Here is a 14809-nt window from a genome sequence, read left to right as displayed (position 1 = left end):
GTCCAGGTCAGAGATGATTCTAGAGCAGGTATGGGCAATCCGACCTGCGCAGCGTGATGGTCAGAGGTCACACTGCGCAGGTCGGACTGCCCATACCAGCTCCAGACTGCAGTCTGGGGATCAGGAACTCCTGGGTAGCGTCTGAGCACTCGCTCAGACGCTGCCCGGCATTAGATATGCGCATGTGCATATAATCCCGAAATCCCGGGATTGGAAGATCCAATCCCGGGATTCAAATCCCGGCGTTTTTTAGGCCAAATCCCGGGATCCCGCCGATCCCGATCCCGGGATTGGCCACCCTATATACCATATCCACATTGTATTATTACAAGGTGGATTGCAAACCTGGATGGCAGAAGAGGATCTAAGGGAGCAATAATGTGAAATTTTTATTTAAATAAAGGTCTCTTTTTTTATGCTCTCTTTTTTTTAATTTCAGGTGAACTCCAGATCCCCATAGGCTCTAGATCAGTGGTCGCCAACCTTATTTGGGGTGTGAGCTACTCGAAAAAAATGAAACCGCTTGAAGAGCTGCTAAAAATGTTTTTAGAAACATCTGCTAATTTCTTATGTGGACCCTGTACCTGCCTGGCTGACTTCCAACAGACCCCCTCTCCCTCTTGCAGAGACTCCCAACTACCTTCCCACTTATCTCTGTGGGGGCAAGATGTACTAAGCCTTGAAAAGTGATAAAATGGAGAGTGATAAACCACCAGTCAATCAGCTACTACCTGTCATTTTTTCAAACACATCCTGTGACATGGCAGGTAGGAGCTGATTGGCTGGTGATTTATCACTCTCTATTTTATCACTTTTCAAGCTTAGTACATCTGGCCCTGGGAGTGTCAGCTGTGCTGCTGTCTCCCAACAGTGGCTCCTGGTGGTGTGCATCTTGGAGGGTCCCCGGAGCAGCCTCCGGTCTGCTATAGGACAATGGCACTGGATCCCTCTGCAGCTGCCCTGGCTTCTGGGTTCTCACTTCCTGCCTTGTGGCTCCAGGCGTCAGGTCCTGATTTCAGGCACTGACAGAGTATTGCAGCTAGGTGAGCTACCCAAACTATGACCATGAGCTACTGGTGGCTTGTGAGCTACAGGTTGGAGACCACTGCTCTAGATGCTCTATCATGATGAAATGTAGTTCTACAAGCACCACCATGCTCAAATTCTTTATGTATGATGTTTCTTTCTCTTCAGAATGTAGCTGGTATTTCATGATGGAATTGGCCGGTATTTTCTTTTTGAGAGTACCTGATTCTCCTGAGGAGTTCACCTCACTGCTGAACAGGTTTGGGCTGGATTACAGTAACAGAGGGACCCCATACTATGGTTTCTATTTTATAGTGTCATTGGCCCTGTTTGTGCAGCCTGATGGGCACACCCAAGGTTGTGTGTGAGGGGCACACCCGAGGATGTGTGTATATGGAGTCAGTACTGCTGACCTTTTTACATTGTTTTCATTTTCAGGACTGTATTCCCTAGGCCTCCCAATTTGGCCACACCCCTCAGTACCCGGGCCCCAGAGATGTATTTACGGCCCTGATCATATGCTAGGCATCACCCTGCATCAGCCCCATTAAGATAAATAACAACAATACAGGCCAGTAGGTAATTCATAATAAGTAATTAATACCCCTTTCACATCGCACTTTTAAAACGGTAAATTGCCGTTTTTTTCCCTTTTTAAAACGTTTAAGCCTGCACTGTGAATGCACCACAGCCGATTTACCGTTTAAAGTTAACTGGCATTTCGAACCGTGTAAAAAGCAGAGTCCTACACGGTTCCTTGCCGTTTTTTGTGCAATGTGAATGTGTACAATGCTATGCATTCACAGTGCAGGCTTAAACGTTTTAAAAAGGGAAAAAAAAAACGGCAATTTACCGTTTTAAAAGTGCGATGTGAAAGGGGTATAAACCGGTATTTAAAACGGTAATCTGCAGCAATGTTAAGGCTCTGACCCGTTTTAATTACCGTTTTAAATACCGGTTTTTAAAACGTGTCGGCGATGTGAAAGTGGTATAACAAGGCAACAAAACAAAGACAGTATTCAACCTTTAATTACCAATAATCATGCGAAATGCACAAATAAACTAAAACAAAGGGAACCACACAAACAAGGGATCAAATCACAGTTTAATTATAAATTCTTTGTCACATTTTTCCATCTGAGAATTCTATATAAAGAGAAAACGCGGAAGCTATAATTGGTAGTTTAATAAGATATGGGAGACATTATCACTTTAGTCTGCAAGATGCGTATCTTAGAGATTTGGATGCTCTGCATAACAGAATATTATAAATGGCTTTATGTTTTGCTTCAGCTATAGATAAAGGAAAATACCCCCCCCCCCCCTCCTTTCCCCTAAACATTCTCTTAGTGTTGTGTATGCATGACATACAAAATGAAGCCATACAGCTGTGCTCAGGTGTTTATATCACAGTAAATGGATACCTGGGGACTGGAGATGGTGGGAGTCAGGTGCAATCAACTCTTAATTGCACACACAGGGGCCTTGAGAACATCAGCAGTACAGTCCGCTTGGTGCTAAATTGGCTTGCTAACTAAAAACAATAGGGTTGCATGTAGTGTGTGTGAATATGTAATTGTATCAATTAATAACAAAAGGTGCAGCCTCATCAGCGTGAAGACTGAGCTACAAAGTTACCTTGCAAACACCCCCCAAAAAAACAAAAGCAGCAAAACAACATTTAGAATTGTTGATCTGTACCGAGTTGTGTAATTGCAAAGGGAATAGTGCACAGCGTTGGCAAAGGAATTGCATTACAATGTGATTAAAGGGTAAGTTATTGTGAGGCTGATAAAAAGTTCTGTTATTTTACCAAAACGCATTTTTATTATTTTGAATACTACAAGTCAAAAAACTGGATTTTATTCCAGTGTGTAGACTAGGAAACGTACAGTATGACTTTCAGACTGGTATTTAAGGATTATGCATGTTGGCCTGTTTTAATCATTGACAAGTACATTCTTTGGAGCAAATGCATTTTACAGATCAATCCTTGTAGCCAAGTGCAGGCACTGTGTGTGTGGCTCAGAACTGTACAAAACTCAGTAGCACCCCCACTGGGGACTGAATGGGTGTAAGAGGGTTGTATTGGGCAGGGGCGCCGATTTACGTTTTTGCCGGTGGGTGCTCGTGGGTGCTCAAGGGTGCCCCCCCAGTCCTGGATGGAGGTAGGCAGGGGGTCCTGCCAGCACCGCAGTGGGGTCCCAGCAGCGGATATGCCGTCAGCAGCAGGGTCCCTGCGGAAGATGGGAACTAGCAGCGGTATTAATACCGCTACTAGTTCCCATCTTCCGCAGGGACCCCAGCTGCTCATGGCATATCCGCTGCTGAGACCACGCTGCGGGGCTGCCAGGATCCCCGATGGCGAGCAGCGGGTGAGCTCCGGCCATGGCCCGTGGGTGCTCCTCACTTTCCATGGGTGCTCGGGCCCCGGAGCACCCACGGTTTCGGCGCCTATGGTATTGGGGTACTCCCATGTAGGCTAAGTCAGCCTCCTAGTGTAACGTTTTGTATTTTATTTATTTTGATATAAGAGTATTGTATAGTATTGTATTGTGCAGTGATTACCAACTTTCTTGGTTCATAGCGCCCTAGGGTATCAGCATTTTTTTTTCAAGGCACCCTAGGATAAAAGTTTTTTTATTGGTAAAGTTGGAAAAAATATTATAGTATGTAAATTGTGCCTAAGTTTCACCCTTAGGGTGAGTTATACCGTTTTGCTTCTAATTGTCCATGTTTTATGATTGACAGCCACTCCAACTTGTTTTGCCTAGAACTTTGACCATAATAGAGGTTACCTGTAGCCAATTAAAGGCTAATCCTTCTATTACCAGCCATGTACTGGGTTTTTCAGGGAACAAAATACAGAAGTGTATGGGCTTTGTAAATGGTGCTTCTACTGACTCCTCTTTACAATTAATGTTGGCATACTTACAGAAATAATGGCTTCCTGTACCACTGATAGGAAATCTCCCTGATGATAGTAACGACTGTATTGTGGCTATTTCACTAATCTGTCTTTACTATTTATTTATTTATTTATTAACAGTTTCTTATATAGCACGCACATATTCCGCAGCATGTTACAAAGGATATTTGAACATTCACATCAGCTTACAATCTATATTCCCTACAACATGCACACACAGACATTCTTAGGTTAATTTGTTGGGAGCTAATTAACCTACCAGTATATTTTTGGAATGTGGGAGGAAACCGGAGCACCCGGAGGAAACACAACCAAGTATGGAGAGAATATACAAACTCTGCACAGTTAGAGCCATGGTGGGAATAGAACCCATGACATCAGTGCTGTGAGGCAGTAATGCTAACCATTACACCGTCCGTATATATAATAAAGACCAACTGCTTGTTTTTTAAAGGAGAGATAATTAATAACTACAAATACACTATTATTATTACCTGTTATTTTACAGCCATAGATTTCAAATCTTAACGAGATGCCGTTCTCCCAAGTCACGGGACGGATTCTAATAAAGCGCGTGATGACAGGCTTGGGAAACGCTCTATAAATGACATCGATAGGGTTGTTGTTTCCTATGAACACCTGCAGTAACCAAGGAAAATCATTAGGAACTGTATTTATAGCACTAATTAAAAGCCATTTTATTAATTTGTGTTTTGCAATGAGAGTCACATGATGCCAATAACACTTAAGTTATACAGTGGAGGCAGCCATATTGTGCATTGACCAAGTGTCCAACCTACCAGCTCACTATGGGGCCTATTTACTAAGATGAGAGTATTATGGGATGTTGCCCATAGCAACCACCCCAAATCTACTTTTTATTTATATAGAACTTTCTAAAATAGCTAGAATTTGATTCGTTGCCCATAGCAACATCCCATCTTCAATAGAACTGCCATCTTAGTAAATAAACCCCTGTGTGACATATGCCTCAGGTCTGTCACTGAGTTATAGTGAGGCTACACTTTCATTAATGCTTCCATTGTGTATTTTCTAACAGTTAGATCAACAATATCATACCCCATTTGTATTTAAACATATGCAAAATAAAAGAAAGAAAATTTTTGTTAAGAATATTCAGTAAAATTGCAATAAATAGGTCAAATTATAGTGAATAAATTGTGTTTCTCTATTGCTTTTCTGTAAGCTGCAGTAATACCACCGAAAATAAAATACTTATTGTCTGCCTCCTAAGGGACGTTCTATTTTATTTGAGCCATTAACAGAAGTGAGTAACAGCCTAAAATAACAATTTACTACAAATCATTTTTTATGTATTTCAACTGCTTTTTATAAACCTGCACATATAAATCGGGGCTTGAATGATGTGTGTTAAGTTATTTTTTCTCTATACTTTACTAGAATAGGTCTTTTTTCATCTGCTGAGGGGCCCTTTGTGTTTTTATAGTTCCTTTGCCTTGCATTCTAAGTACGAGTCTCCTAAGTCCTTTTAAATTGCACAGACCCGATTGTATAGTACCGGGAAGTGACTGGAGAGATATGAAACAGAAATGGAATCTATGTTTAATGACGGCTTTCATGGTATTTTACTATTAGTTATGATTCTTTTATTTTAAATTCTTACTAGTTGCTATGATATTTTAATTTACTGACTAAAAAAAAGTAGAACTTTGATTCTTACCAGATTCTTATTTCCATCTTTAAGTGTAATCCAGTCCTCTCCATTAGAGCTTATATCAACTTTGTACGATTTCACGTAATATTTCCTCTTTGTTTCCTTAGATACCGCTCCCTGGGTTCCAATTCCAGAAACAAATCGGAGCAATCCAAGGTCTACCTGTGTTATGCAAACAGAGAGAACATTGACTTCTTGGAATCAATTTATGATCATCACATTAAGGCATTGAATGATATGACTTGGTTATAAAGTAGGTTTGTATGAGATGAGGTTACCTGGCAGTTCTGAAACCTACATCCGCTATAAGTCTAGCATTTTAAGTCTGTACAAATAAAGGAAAGGTGGTGTTAGGAGAAGTAATGTAGGGGCAGGTGTTATTCCATGAATTACCATTTATCTGACAACTACGCAGGGCCACCTTTGGGGGGATATGGTGGTTACTGGTCTGTGGACTCGTATAAGCCAGGAGTCCCAGGCTAACCAGCGGCCTTTCCTCAACGATTTAGGGCCTTGCATGGTGAGCAGCCCTGTCCCCTGCAGAATGTTATAACAGACCTTGATGTTTCAATTGGGTCCCCACACATTTGGCCATTCCAGCACTGGGTCATGACAGAGCAATGGTGACCATGTTGACTAGTATAGCTGGTGACTAGCATTATAAACTTGCCTTCACATGCACATGCAGGAGTTGGCTGAATTGGAGCACTGTAGTTTATACCCCAAAATACTCCAACTCTGTATGTGGCTTGTTTTGAAGAATACAGTAAGTTCTTGACCACACATATATGACTTTCAGCCTGATTCAGGCTTGTTCAGAAGGGGCCGAATTCAGCCCTGTTTCCCATGCTGGTGGGTCTGTGCATGAGCGTATTTGTACATGTGCAGATCTGATTTGCGTACGCCTTCAGCGAGTATCACACTTGCCGAGGTGTTCACTTTCTGGGGCAGGGGAACGCCAAGCATTTTATGGGCATACCCATGAAAATGCTGGGCGTTCCCCTGGGACTGCAGGCAGGTGGATGTCTGCTCGGGGCGGGTGGCTGACATCACATGACGTCAGCCCCGACCCCTTTTCGTCAATCTCAGGCGGTAATAAAAGTCAGTTCTGATTGACCTTAATTACCGAAGGCTACTCTCTGTTGCTTAATGCTACAGATATGAAGGAATGGCAAGCAATGCCATATTATTTAGAAAAAAAAATCTTACATACAATATGAATGAAATTGAATGGATACAATTTTTTTCAATTATTATTTTTACTGGCAGATAACATGTATTACGTTTATACAGGCAGTTCCTCATGTAGAGTTGGGAGTAAATACAGCTTGTTGGGCCACTGCATGGGGTACAAATGCAAAAGCTATCGTAACCCTGAGTGACAAAAACCTTATTTTACCTGCGACAGTGTATGAGACAAAAAAACAAAACATAATAATAATTTTAGACCTAGGGCAGGATGCAGTAACATCCGCAGCCCCTCTCCGCCACACATTGACGGCTACCACATAGATAATAATTTCATATGCACTAACATATGCGATTATTATCTCAAAGTACTGCTCTTGCGTTAAAAGCTGCCCTTTGCGATGTGCCCGGTGATGTTTGAGCAGTCCCCAGCGGCTCTCTGCTCAGATGGCTGCAGGGGCTGCCGGGGCTCCGCCTCCTCCTCCCTGCACCCAGAAGAGTTGCAAGGAGGAGGAGGTCACTGGTCTGGTCAGCACAGCAAGATGCTGCCTGGACAGAGGTGAAGGGGGGCGGCGCGGTTCTGCGAGGGAACACAAAAGGAAGCCCATATGCTTCTATGGCGTAACCCCATGTGGTGAAGCTCCGGCGGTATGGCTTTACTGCATATAAAAATGCGGTGGAAAAAAAAAACATTTTCAGATTTACCGCAATCTTTTTTTTTAGTGCATCCTGCCCCTAACCTGAGGAGTCCTTTAACCTTAAACCATAGAAAGCACAAAAGCCTAGAGAGAGAAATTCAACTCAGTATCTGGCAAACATTTATAAACTGCATAAATCGATGAGGAAATCTGCTTAAGAAGAGAAAACTTATGGCTTGCTTGTGCACTTGGCAGACACCCATGGTTCACATGGCAACTAGAGAAACTAATTATGCAGAAATTACAGATTTTTAATTTAAGTTATCTTTTTTTTTTGGCATTCCATAAATGATAACGGAAACTACGACTCCCTTGTGAAGGGTCATGTTAAATACCATAAATTACCTCACACTTATTCATTTTTATTGGATTATATTGGTATCATATTGTGCAAACATTGTCGTGCCAGCATATGAACTCATTCTTATAATTAATAGCATTATTCCAGGGTTTTTGACTAATGAATTGGAAAATCATACAAAAAATTTTCCCTGGAGGGAAAAAAATTATATTTCATATAAGACTTGTGAAAAGCTGTGACTAGTTTATATATAACAAATCAAGCGCAATTGGAATATATTATATATGTAAATGTACTGTATGTATATAGTTATTTGTTTAACTCTGGGACGATTGCAACGCCTTAACAAAAAAGTACACAACTATATAGGTATACACTAATTAGGGTACGCTATATTACATATTGTAAGTATAATTTTACCATAACCACAAACATTTGGTTAAATAGGTTCTGATCTAAAGAGCTAAAGTCTAAATAGTTCATGGTAATCATACAGACTTGATTAGAATGAATAAAAGTGCAATATTGAAAAAAGACTACTAATCTGCAAATTTAGCATTTTCATATATCTAAAAAGGAGGTAAATATATTTTCCTCTATAAACTTCACATTTCAGCTGTTATAAAGTATCAATATACCAACCGATTATGCTCCTGCCCCATCTTTAGGACAATGGCCCTTATTCTAGTTGAATCGGACGGATGCGTATTTCGGACAGGAACCAAGTGTTCTTAGCCCCGCCTATCGTACAGATCGCTCACACCGTCCGAATGTGGTAAAACACCGACAGAACGGAACGCGAGTGGATGTTTCATGTGAACACCTCCTCAATCTGTGGGAACCTCCCCCATCCTCCGATGGTCGCCGACCATAGAATGATGGACCGAGTGGTCAGACAACACCGAGTGCTCCAGACCACTCAGACATTTTTCCGTATGAAAGCAGGGATATGGGTGGGCAGCAGACATCTGGCTATGTCAGCTGTCCAGCCCCCACACGTGCGTCACGGCTGCATTACCATAGGTACGCCCAGCGTTTTCATTGGAACGCCCATGAAACGCGGGGCATACGCATATGGTAATGAGCCCAAACAGCCCTTCACACCCCTCTCCACCCTCTGCTGGGGTGGTTCCGTATGATCATTTTCTGCACGGACCTCACGCCGTGTTCGTATGTGTGAGGTGTTCGCACATGCGCAGATACACCTCTGCACATGCGCAAACACCAACCATCGGCCGTCTATCCACACTCGGAGCCATCCGACTCAATCAGAATAAGGGCCAATGTTCCAGAAGCGATATCATACACATCCAAAAAGTTTATTTTACTTTTAAATGAGTTGCCATTACATCATTAGTCCGGCCCCTGAGTTAACCAATGACTGCACTGCATTTTAAAAACAGCAGGCCTACAAAACTGCAACTAAAGCTCTGCTGACTTAGGTAGAGAAGCACCTCCCCTCTTACATGTCAACCTATTACAGAGGAGTGAGAAGGTTCATGAAGGACAGGCGTATTTATTTAAGTATGAGCACTTCAGTTACAATACTGTATACTATTTATCTTAATAATTCCTGTACATATTTGATGTTTATATTAACATCCAAGGTCTTAAATGGGCTCGTTACAAAACAGTAGAGGCAGGGTTTTGCTGGGATGGACAAATATACAACCCCTCTACTCAACAGGGACCTCATTGAGGAATGAGGCACAATATAGATGCCTCCACTGCGGGGGTTATTCTGGTTCACTTGCAAAGGCAAATTCACTCTCAGATGGACAAAACCATATGCACTGCAGGTGGGGCAGATGTAACATGTGCAGAGAGAGTTAGATTTGGGTTGTTTGTGTATTTCAAACTGATATCTATATTGCTGTGTAAAAATAAAGCAGCAAATGTTTACTCTCCACGGAAACAAAATAACTCATCCAAATGTAACTCTGCTCATGTTACATCTGCCCCCCCACCTGCAGTGCATATGGTTTTGTCCTTCTGAGTGTGAATTTGCCTTTGCTGGTGAACCAGAATAACCCCCGTGTGTAGAAGGTGAGTTATCAGCAGATCATACAACATTTCTAGACTAGTGTTCTGGCACACACCATGCATCGTCTATCCAATCTGTCTGATAAGTACCAGTTGCCTAACAAGTGACCTTTGTTTCATTGTGTAACCAATTTTCCACTGACCACACAGTTTGTAATATTGTAGCCAACACTGCAAACGTTCTCAAGTGAACTAAAAAAAAAATCAGATTATACGGTGATCATATCTATATGAATCCTGTAACTAGGACAAAATCCTTCTTAGATGGACAAAACCATGTGCACTGCAGGTGGGGCAGATGTAACTTGTGCAGAGAGAATTAGATTTGGGTGGGGTTTTACTTCAAAGTGAGATCTATATTGCAGTGTAAAAATAAAGCAGCCAGTATTTACCCTGCACAGAAACAAAATAACTTGCCCAAATATAATTTTCTCTGCACATTTTACATCTGCCCCCTGCAGTGCACATGGTTTTGTCCATCTAAGAAGGATTTTGTCAGAAAGAGTGAACTAGAATAAGGCCCTAAATAACTCTTTAGGAGTGTGGATTTCATGTACTATTAAATATGATATTTTCATCAAAAACATTGTTTTATTTTTTTACAATTTTGTTTTTATATTAAATCTGCATATTCAAAAATGAGGAATATATTTTTTTGCATTTTGTTTCCTTATTTATTTATTACTATGGCACATGTTTTTCTTTTTATATGTTTATACACTGTTCTACTGAAATGTATCAGAAAACATTAATTATGTCTCTCTAGGGGACCAATACAGCATAACTGACGGAGAGGTGGTTGCCGTCTCAAAGCTTATGCCACGGAATATAACTGCAGATTAATTGCTGGTAGATTATAATGTATCACAATGTACAAAGCACTTAATTACCTATGGTACTAATAGAGCTAACATCCATTTTACACCTTAAGTGCTTTCCTCATTTACATGCTTGCATATATGGCTCACATGGAAACATATTGACCTTATATGGTAGGCTGGTGGCACCCCTTGCTTATAGGGTTTAATGTGTGAATCTTGGTAATCGTTGAGGGTGTGGATCAGTTGGTCACCAGCAAGTTGTTAGACAGTCATTAGGTGGACACCATTAGGTCAACATGCAGGAACGTCGACATGAGTCTAAGTCGACATGGGTTAGGTCGACAGGGTCATTAGGTCGACATGGGTTAGGTCGACAGTCAAAAGGTCGACATGGTTTTTTTCACCTTTTTTTTTACCCGAATGTCGACACAGTCGACATGGACACAGGTTAAAGTGCACCACGTCCCCTTGCATGGCTCGCTGCACTCGTCATGATTCGGGCTCGGTGCCTCACTGCGCTCGACACACTATTTTATTTACCGCACCCTAGTGGATGGTAGGGCATGAAATACCACCTGTCAGCACATGTCGGCTCAAAAAACAGTGAAAAACCCCATGTCGACCTTTTGACTGTCAACCATGTCGACCTAATGACCCTGGCGACTTAATGACTCTGTCAACCTAACCCATGTCGACCTAGACTCATGTTGACCTTCCTGCATGTCTACCTAGACCAGTGGTTCCCAAACTGTGTGCCGTGGCTCCCTGGGGTGCCTCGGGACACATGCAGGGGTGCTGCGGCTTGATGGTCCAGGACCAACTCAAATTATTAATGGTTCATTATTTATGAGCAAAACCAGTGCTGGTGGCTGCCAATCATAGCATGTGTACAAACAGAAGCAAATCCTGTCCTTTACCACATAAATGACCTTAAGAATTGCATATAAACCCAGTCTAATTATTTTATTTTTGGCTTAGGGGTGCCGTGAAAAAATTCTGATACTCTAGGGTGCCGTGATTCAAAAAAGATTGGGAATCCCTGACCTAGGCACATGTCGACCTAAATGCATGTCGACCTAATGACTGTCTGACAACTTGCTGGTGACCCATCTTAGACCGTTCACTTCACTTTCACAGTCATATAAGAAAGCAGCAAGCTACAGCTACAGTAGGTGTTGTAGATAGTAACAATCAGATTCTAGATGTTATTTATCTAGTACAATCTAGAAAATTAAATCAAGACTTAGATCAGTTAATGTGCGCTACACTACTACACCTCGACTTTTCTCTTTTAATAGTTTGAATATCGCTACACCAAAGTATTTCACAATAATCGTACTTATGGCCTATATAAGAAGACTCAGTAGCATTGATGGATAAAGACCCATTGGTGCCATGCCATAGCCTGATTTGGGCATAAGTACCAACTCCATTTGTCAAAAGAAATAAATAAACTGAGACCTGCATTAGCTGCTGGACTTTAGGCAGGAACCGGGTTGGCGTAATTGATGATCTGACAATGGGGGTCCTTTAAAAAATTGCTCACTCAGAATATTTTTTTACATTTGGGACAGGTGCCTTTTTAGCTGTGGTTTATTATCACAATAGCTACTTATATTATATAAATGTAACACAGCTGTCTTGACAGTTAGCCCCACCTTGCTAACAAGCCCCACCCTCTATCTGGCTAACCTCCACCCACTTTTTTAAATGATCTTTGTACGTATGATGGTCTAATGAAAATAATTACTGAAAATGAACTTATTTAATGCAGAAATATCCCCTAACCATTCCATCTAAAATCTGTTCTTTTAATGTTAACGTTTGCATACAATTTTAAACAGTGGTCTGGACTGTAAGTTACCTACAACTCCTTAAAATTATCTTTAAGCTACAACTGATGATCATTTCTATGATCTTTGTCTGAGCATTCGGTATTAGATCTAATCATCGAACGTTTCAAATGTTTGGACTGACCACACAACAGTCAGGGCAAACAGGATATAGATCTAACAACTGCTAGAAGCCCGGGTAAGGGACTAGATGGACCGGTATATAGTAAACTGTACCGAAAGCAGCCATAATTGAAGGTATACCGCTATTATTTATTGCAATTGAACTGTGTATAAACATACATGACAAACTTGTAGATTCATAAACAATACTACAGCATTTGGCACATTTTTAATTAGCTTATGTATATTTTGAATTATGGATGCATTTGCAACGGGTTAATCCAAAGCTAAAATAGCCATCTCAATGTTTTCCAGATGTTGTTGGACCATAAGTCCCAGCATTTCCGCATATTTCAAACACATGGATCATACCCACAGGGTGCCTAACCCTATTCGAAAGTATTTAATTCACTCCAAATTCAGTTGTAACTTTAAAATTCTACAAGCAAAAAACCCCCCCACACATTCCTATTCCCCATCTCCCAAATGCGACCTGCCACTGTTTTTAATGAAGGGGATAACATCTGATTTATGTGTAACGTTGAGCTGTATCCAGGCTATATTTCTGCAGTTGTAAAACCTGTAATGGTTCTGATTAAAATGATTAATTACATATATGTTCCTTTTTTTTTTCTTGTACAACAATTTTCAGCCTTCGAGCACCTTAACTGACTCCGATATACAGAGTATGTGAGAGCTTCATGAAAAACCTTTAATTACTGACCAGTTGTCTAGCTGGAACAATTCATTATTGCTGGCAGGGAAAAAAAAGTGGCAGTAATTTCAGAGAAATTCCAGTCATTGTGTTTAATTAGACTCATAAAGTAAAATGCATCCATTAAAATATCAGGAAGTGGTTGGTAACACAGACAGTTGTACATCTAATACACAGCCACTTTCTGCGAATGATGCTATTACATGCATAGGGAGATCAATGCTTTAGTAATGGCTTCAGGCCAGAGAAAGCTATGACATGGATGATTTGTAGTGCCAGACGAGGGTGCAGTAACTATCCACATATGGTATAATGGACATGTTCACTTGATTTAATTTAGACCCTATTTTCCAAATTGAAATCCTGACTTCATTGACAAGAGTATAATTATCGTCTTTCATACTTTCAAGTCTTTGAACATTAGAAGAGGAAAATAAACCAAAACACCTTTAGTATCCATCTATTTCTATACTGGAGAATCAGATTCCGTATATCAAGTGACACTTCACAGAAAAGCAGCGATAATTAGCTCAGTTTTTTAGAGTTTGTAAAGGGTTTTTACCATGAGTAATTATGTAAATAGCTTTTGCTAGACATCAGCACAGCTTGCCAATGTTAGAACGTGTGTGTGTTGTGGGGGGGGGGGGGGGGGGGGTTGTGCTCAGGCATTACCCACATCTCAGCCTTCATGTAACCTCTTCCCATAACATACCTTGGCAGACTGATATATTTCTTCTCATACAACCTACAGTTTGCCTTAACAGGGGTTATGAGAATCCACCTATACCTAAACATTTGCCCAGCAGCTTAAGCATCCCCGCCCAGCCACTTAGGTCCGCGAAATAAGAGAAGAACAGTCAGGGCCAGATAAAGCTCCGGGAGCTAAAAATGTTTATGGGCCTATACTTGGAAGGGGGGAGCTATGACCAGTGCTGTGCGGGAGTGGCCACAGCCGTATGGTCATTTACAACCCCAATACTATCAGTACCACTGTCTCGTTATATACATAAGAATAAAAATATTGCACTATTTTTAGAAAACTATGCAGATGGTCATCATCAAGCGGACATGATTTTGGGGCTAGTTTTATGTTTAGGCCTGGAGCTGTAGCTACATCTTCCCCATTGTTAGTCTAGGCATGGCTAATGTCCACACTGATGATATTTGCTCACTGCTGGGACAATTGCCTGTATTCCCTGCAAGTCATTGCTCCGATGAACCACATTATCACTTGTTTTGCAAGGGCTCATGTAAAATAGTTAATCATTATTTGTTGTGCAATGATATATTAGGTTTCAGCAATACTTTTTTTGTTGAATTAAACATATGAACTTTGCGTGTTCGTGTGTCTATATAAGCAGCAAATAAGCTTGCTTACATAAAGACATCACAGACCATTAAAAGCATTTATACCAGATTCTCACACCCAGCAAGCAT

General features: G+C 41.0%; 1 protein-coding gene across 1 annotated transcript in view; it reads right to left on the bottom strand.

Moving 5' to 3' along the window:
* Positions 1-14809, bottom strand: part of NRP1 (neuropilin 1) — a 159519-nt gene that overhangs the window by 34163 nt on the left and 110547 nt on the right. The window contains exons 8-9 of the mRNA XM_083188848.1: positions 5658-5813; positions 4450-4594 (exon numbers count right to left, since the gene is read on the bottom strand). Of these exons, the coding sequence (XP_083044974.1) occupies positions 4450-4594; positions 5658-5813 (301 nt within the window). The remainder of the gene's footprint in view (positions 1-4449; positions 4595-5657; positions 5814-14809) is intronic.

The sequence above is a fragment of the Crinia signifera genome, chromosome 5 (genome assembly GCF_055691185.1).
Source record: "Crinia signifera chromosome 5, ASM5569118v1, whole genome shotgun sequence".
Taxonomy (NCBI): Eukaryota; Metazoa; Chordata; class Amphibia; order Anura; family Myobatrachidae; genus Crinia; species Crinia signifera.
The sequence above is the reverse complement of the archived record's forward strand: the minus strand, read 5'-3'. Positions and strand labels throughout refer to the sequence as shown.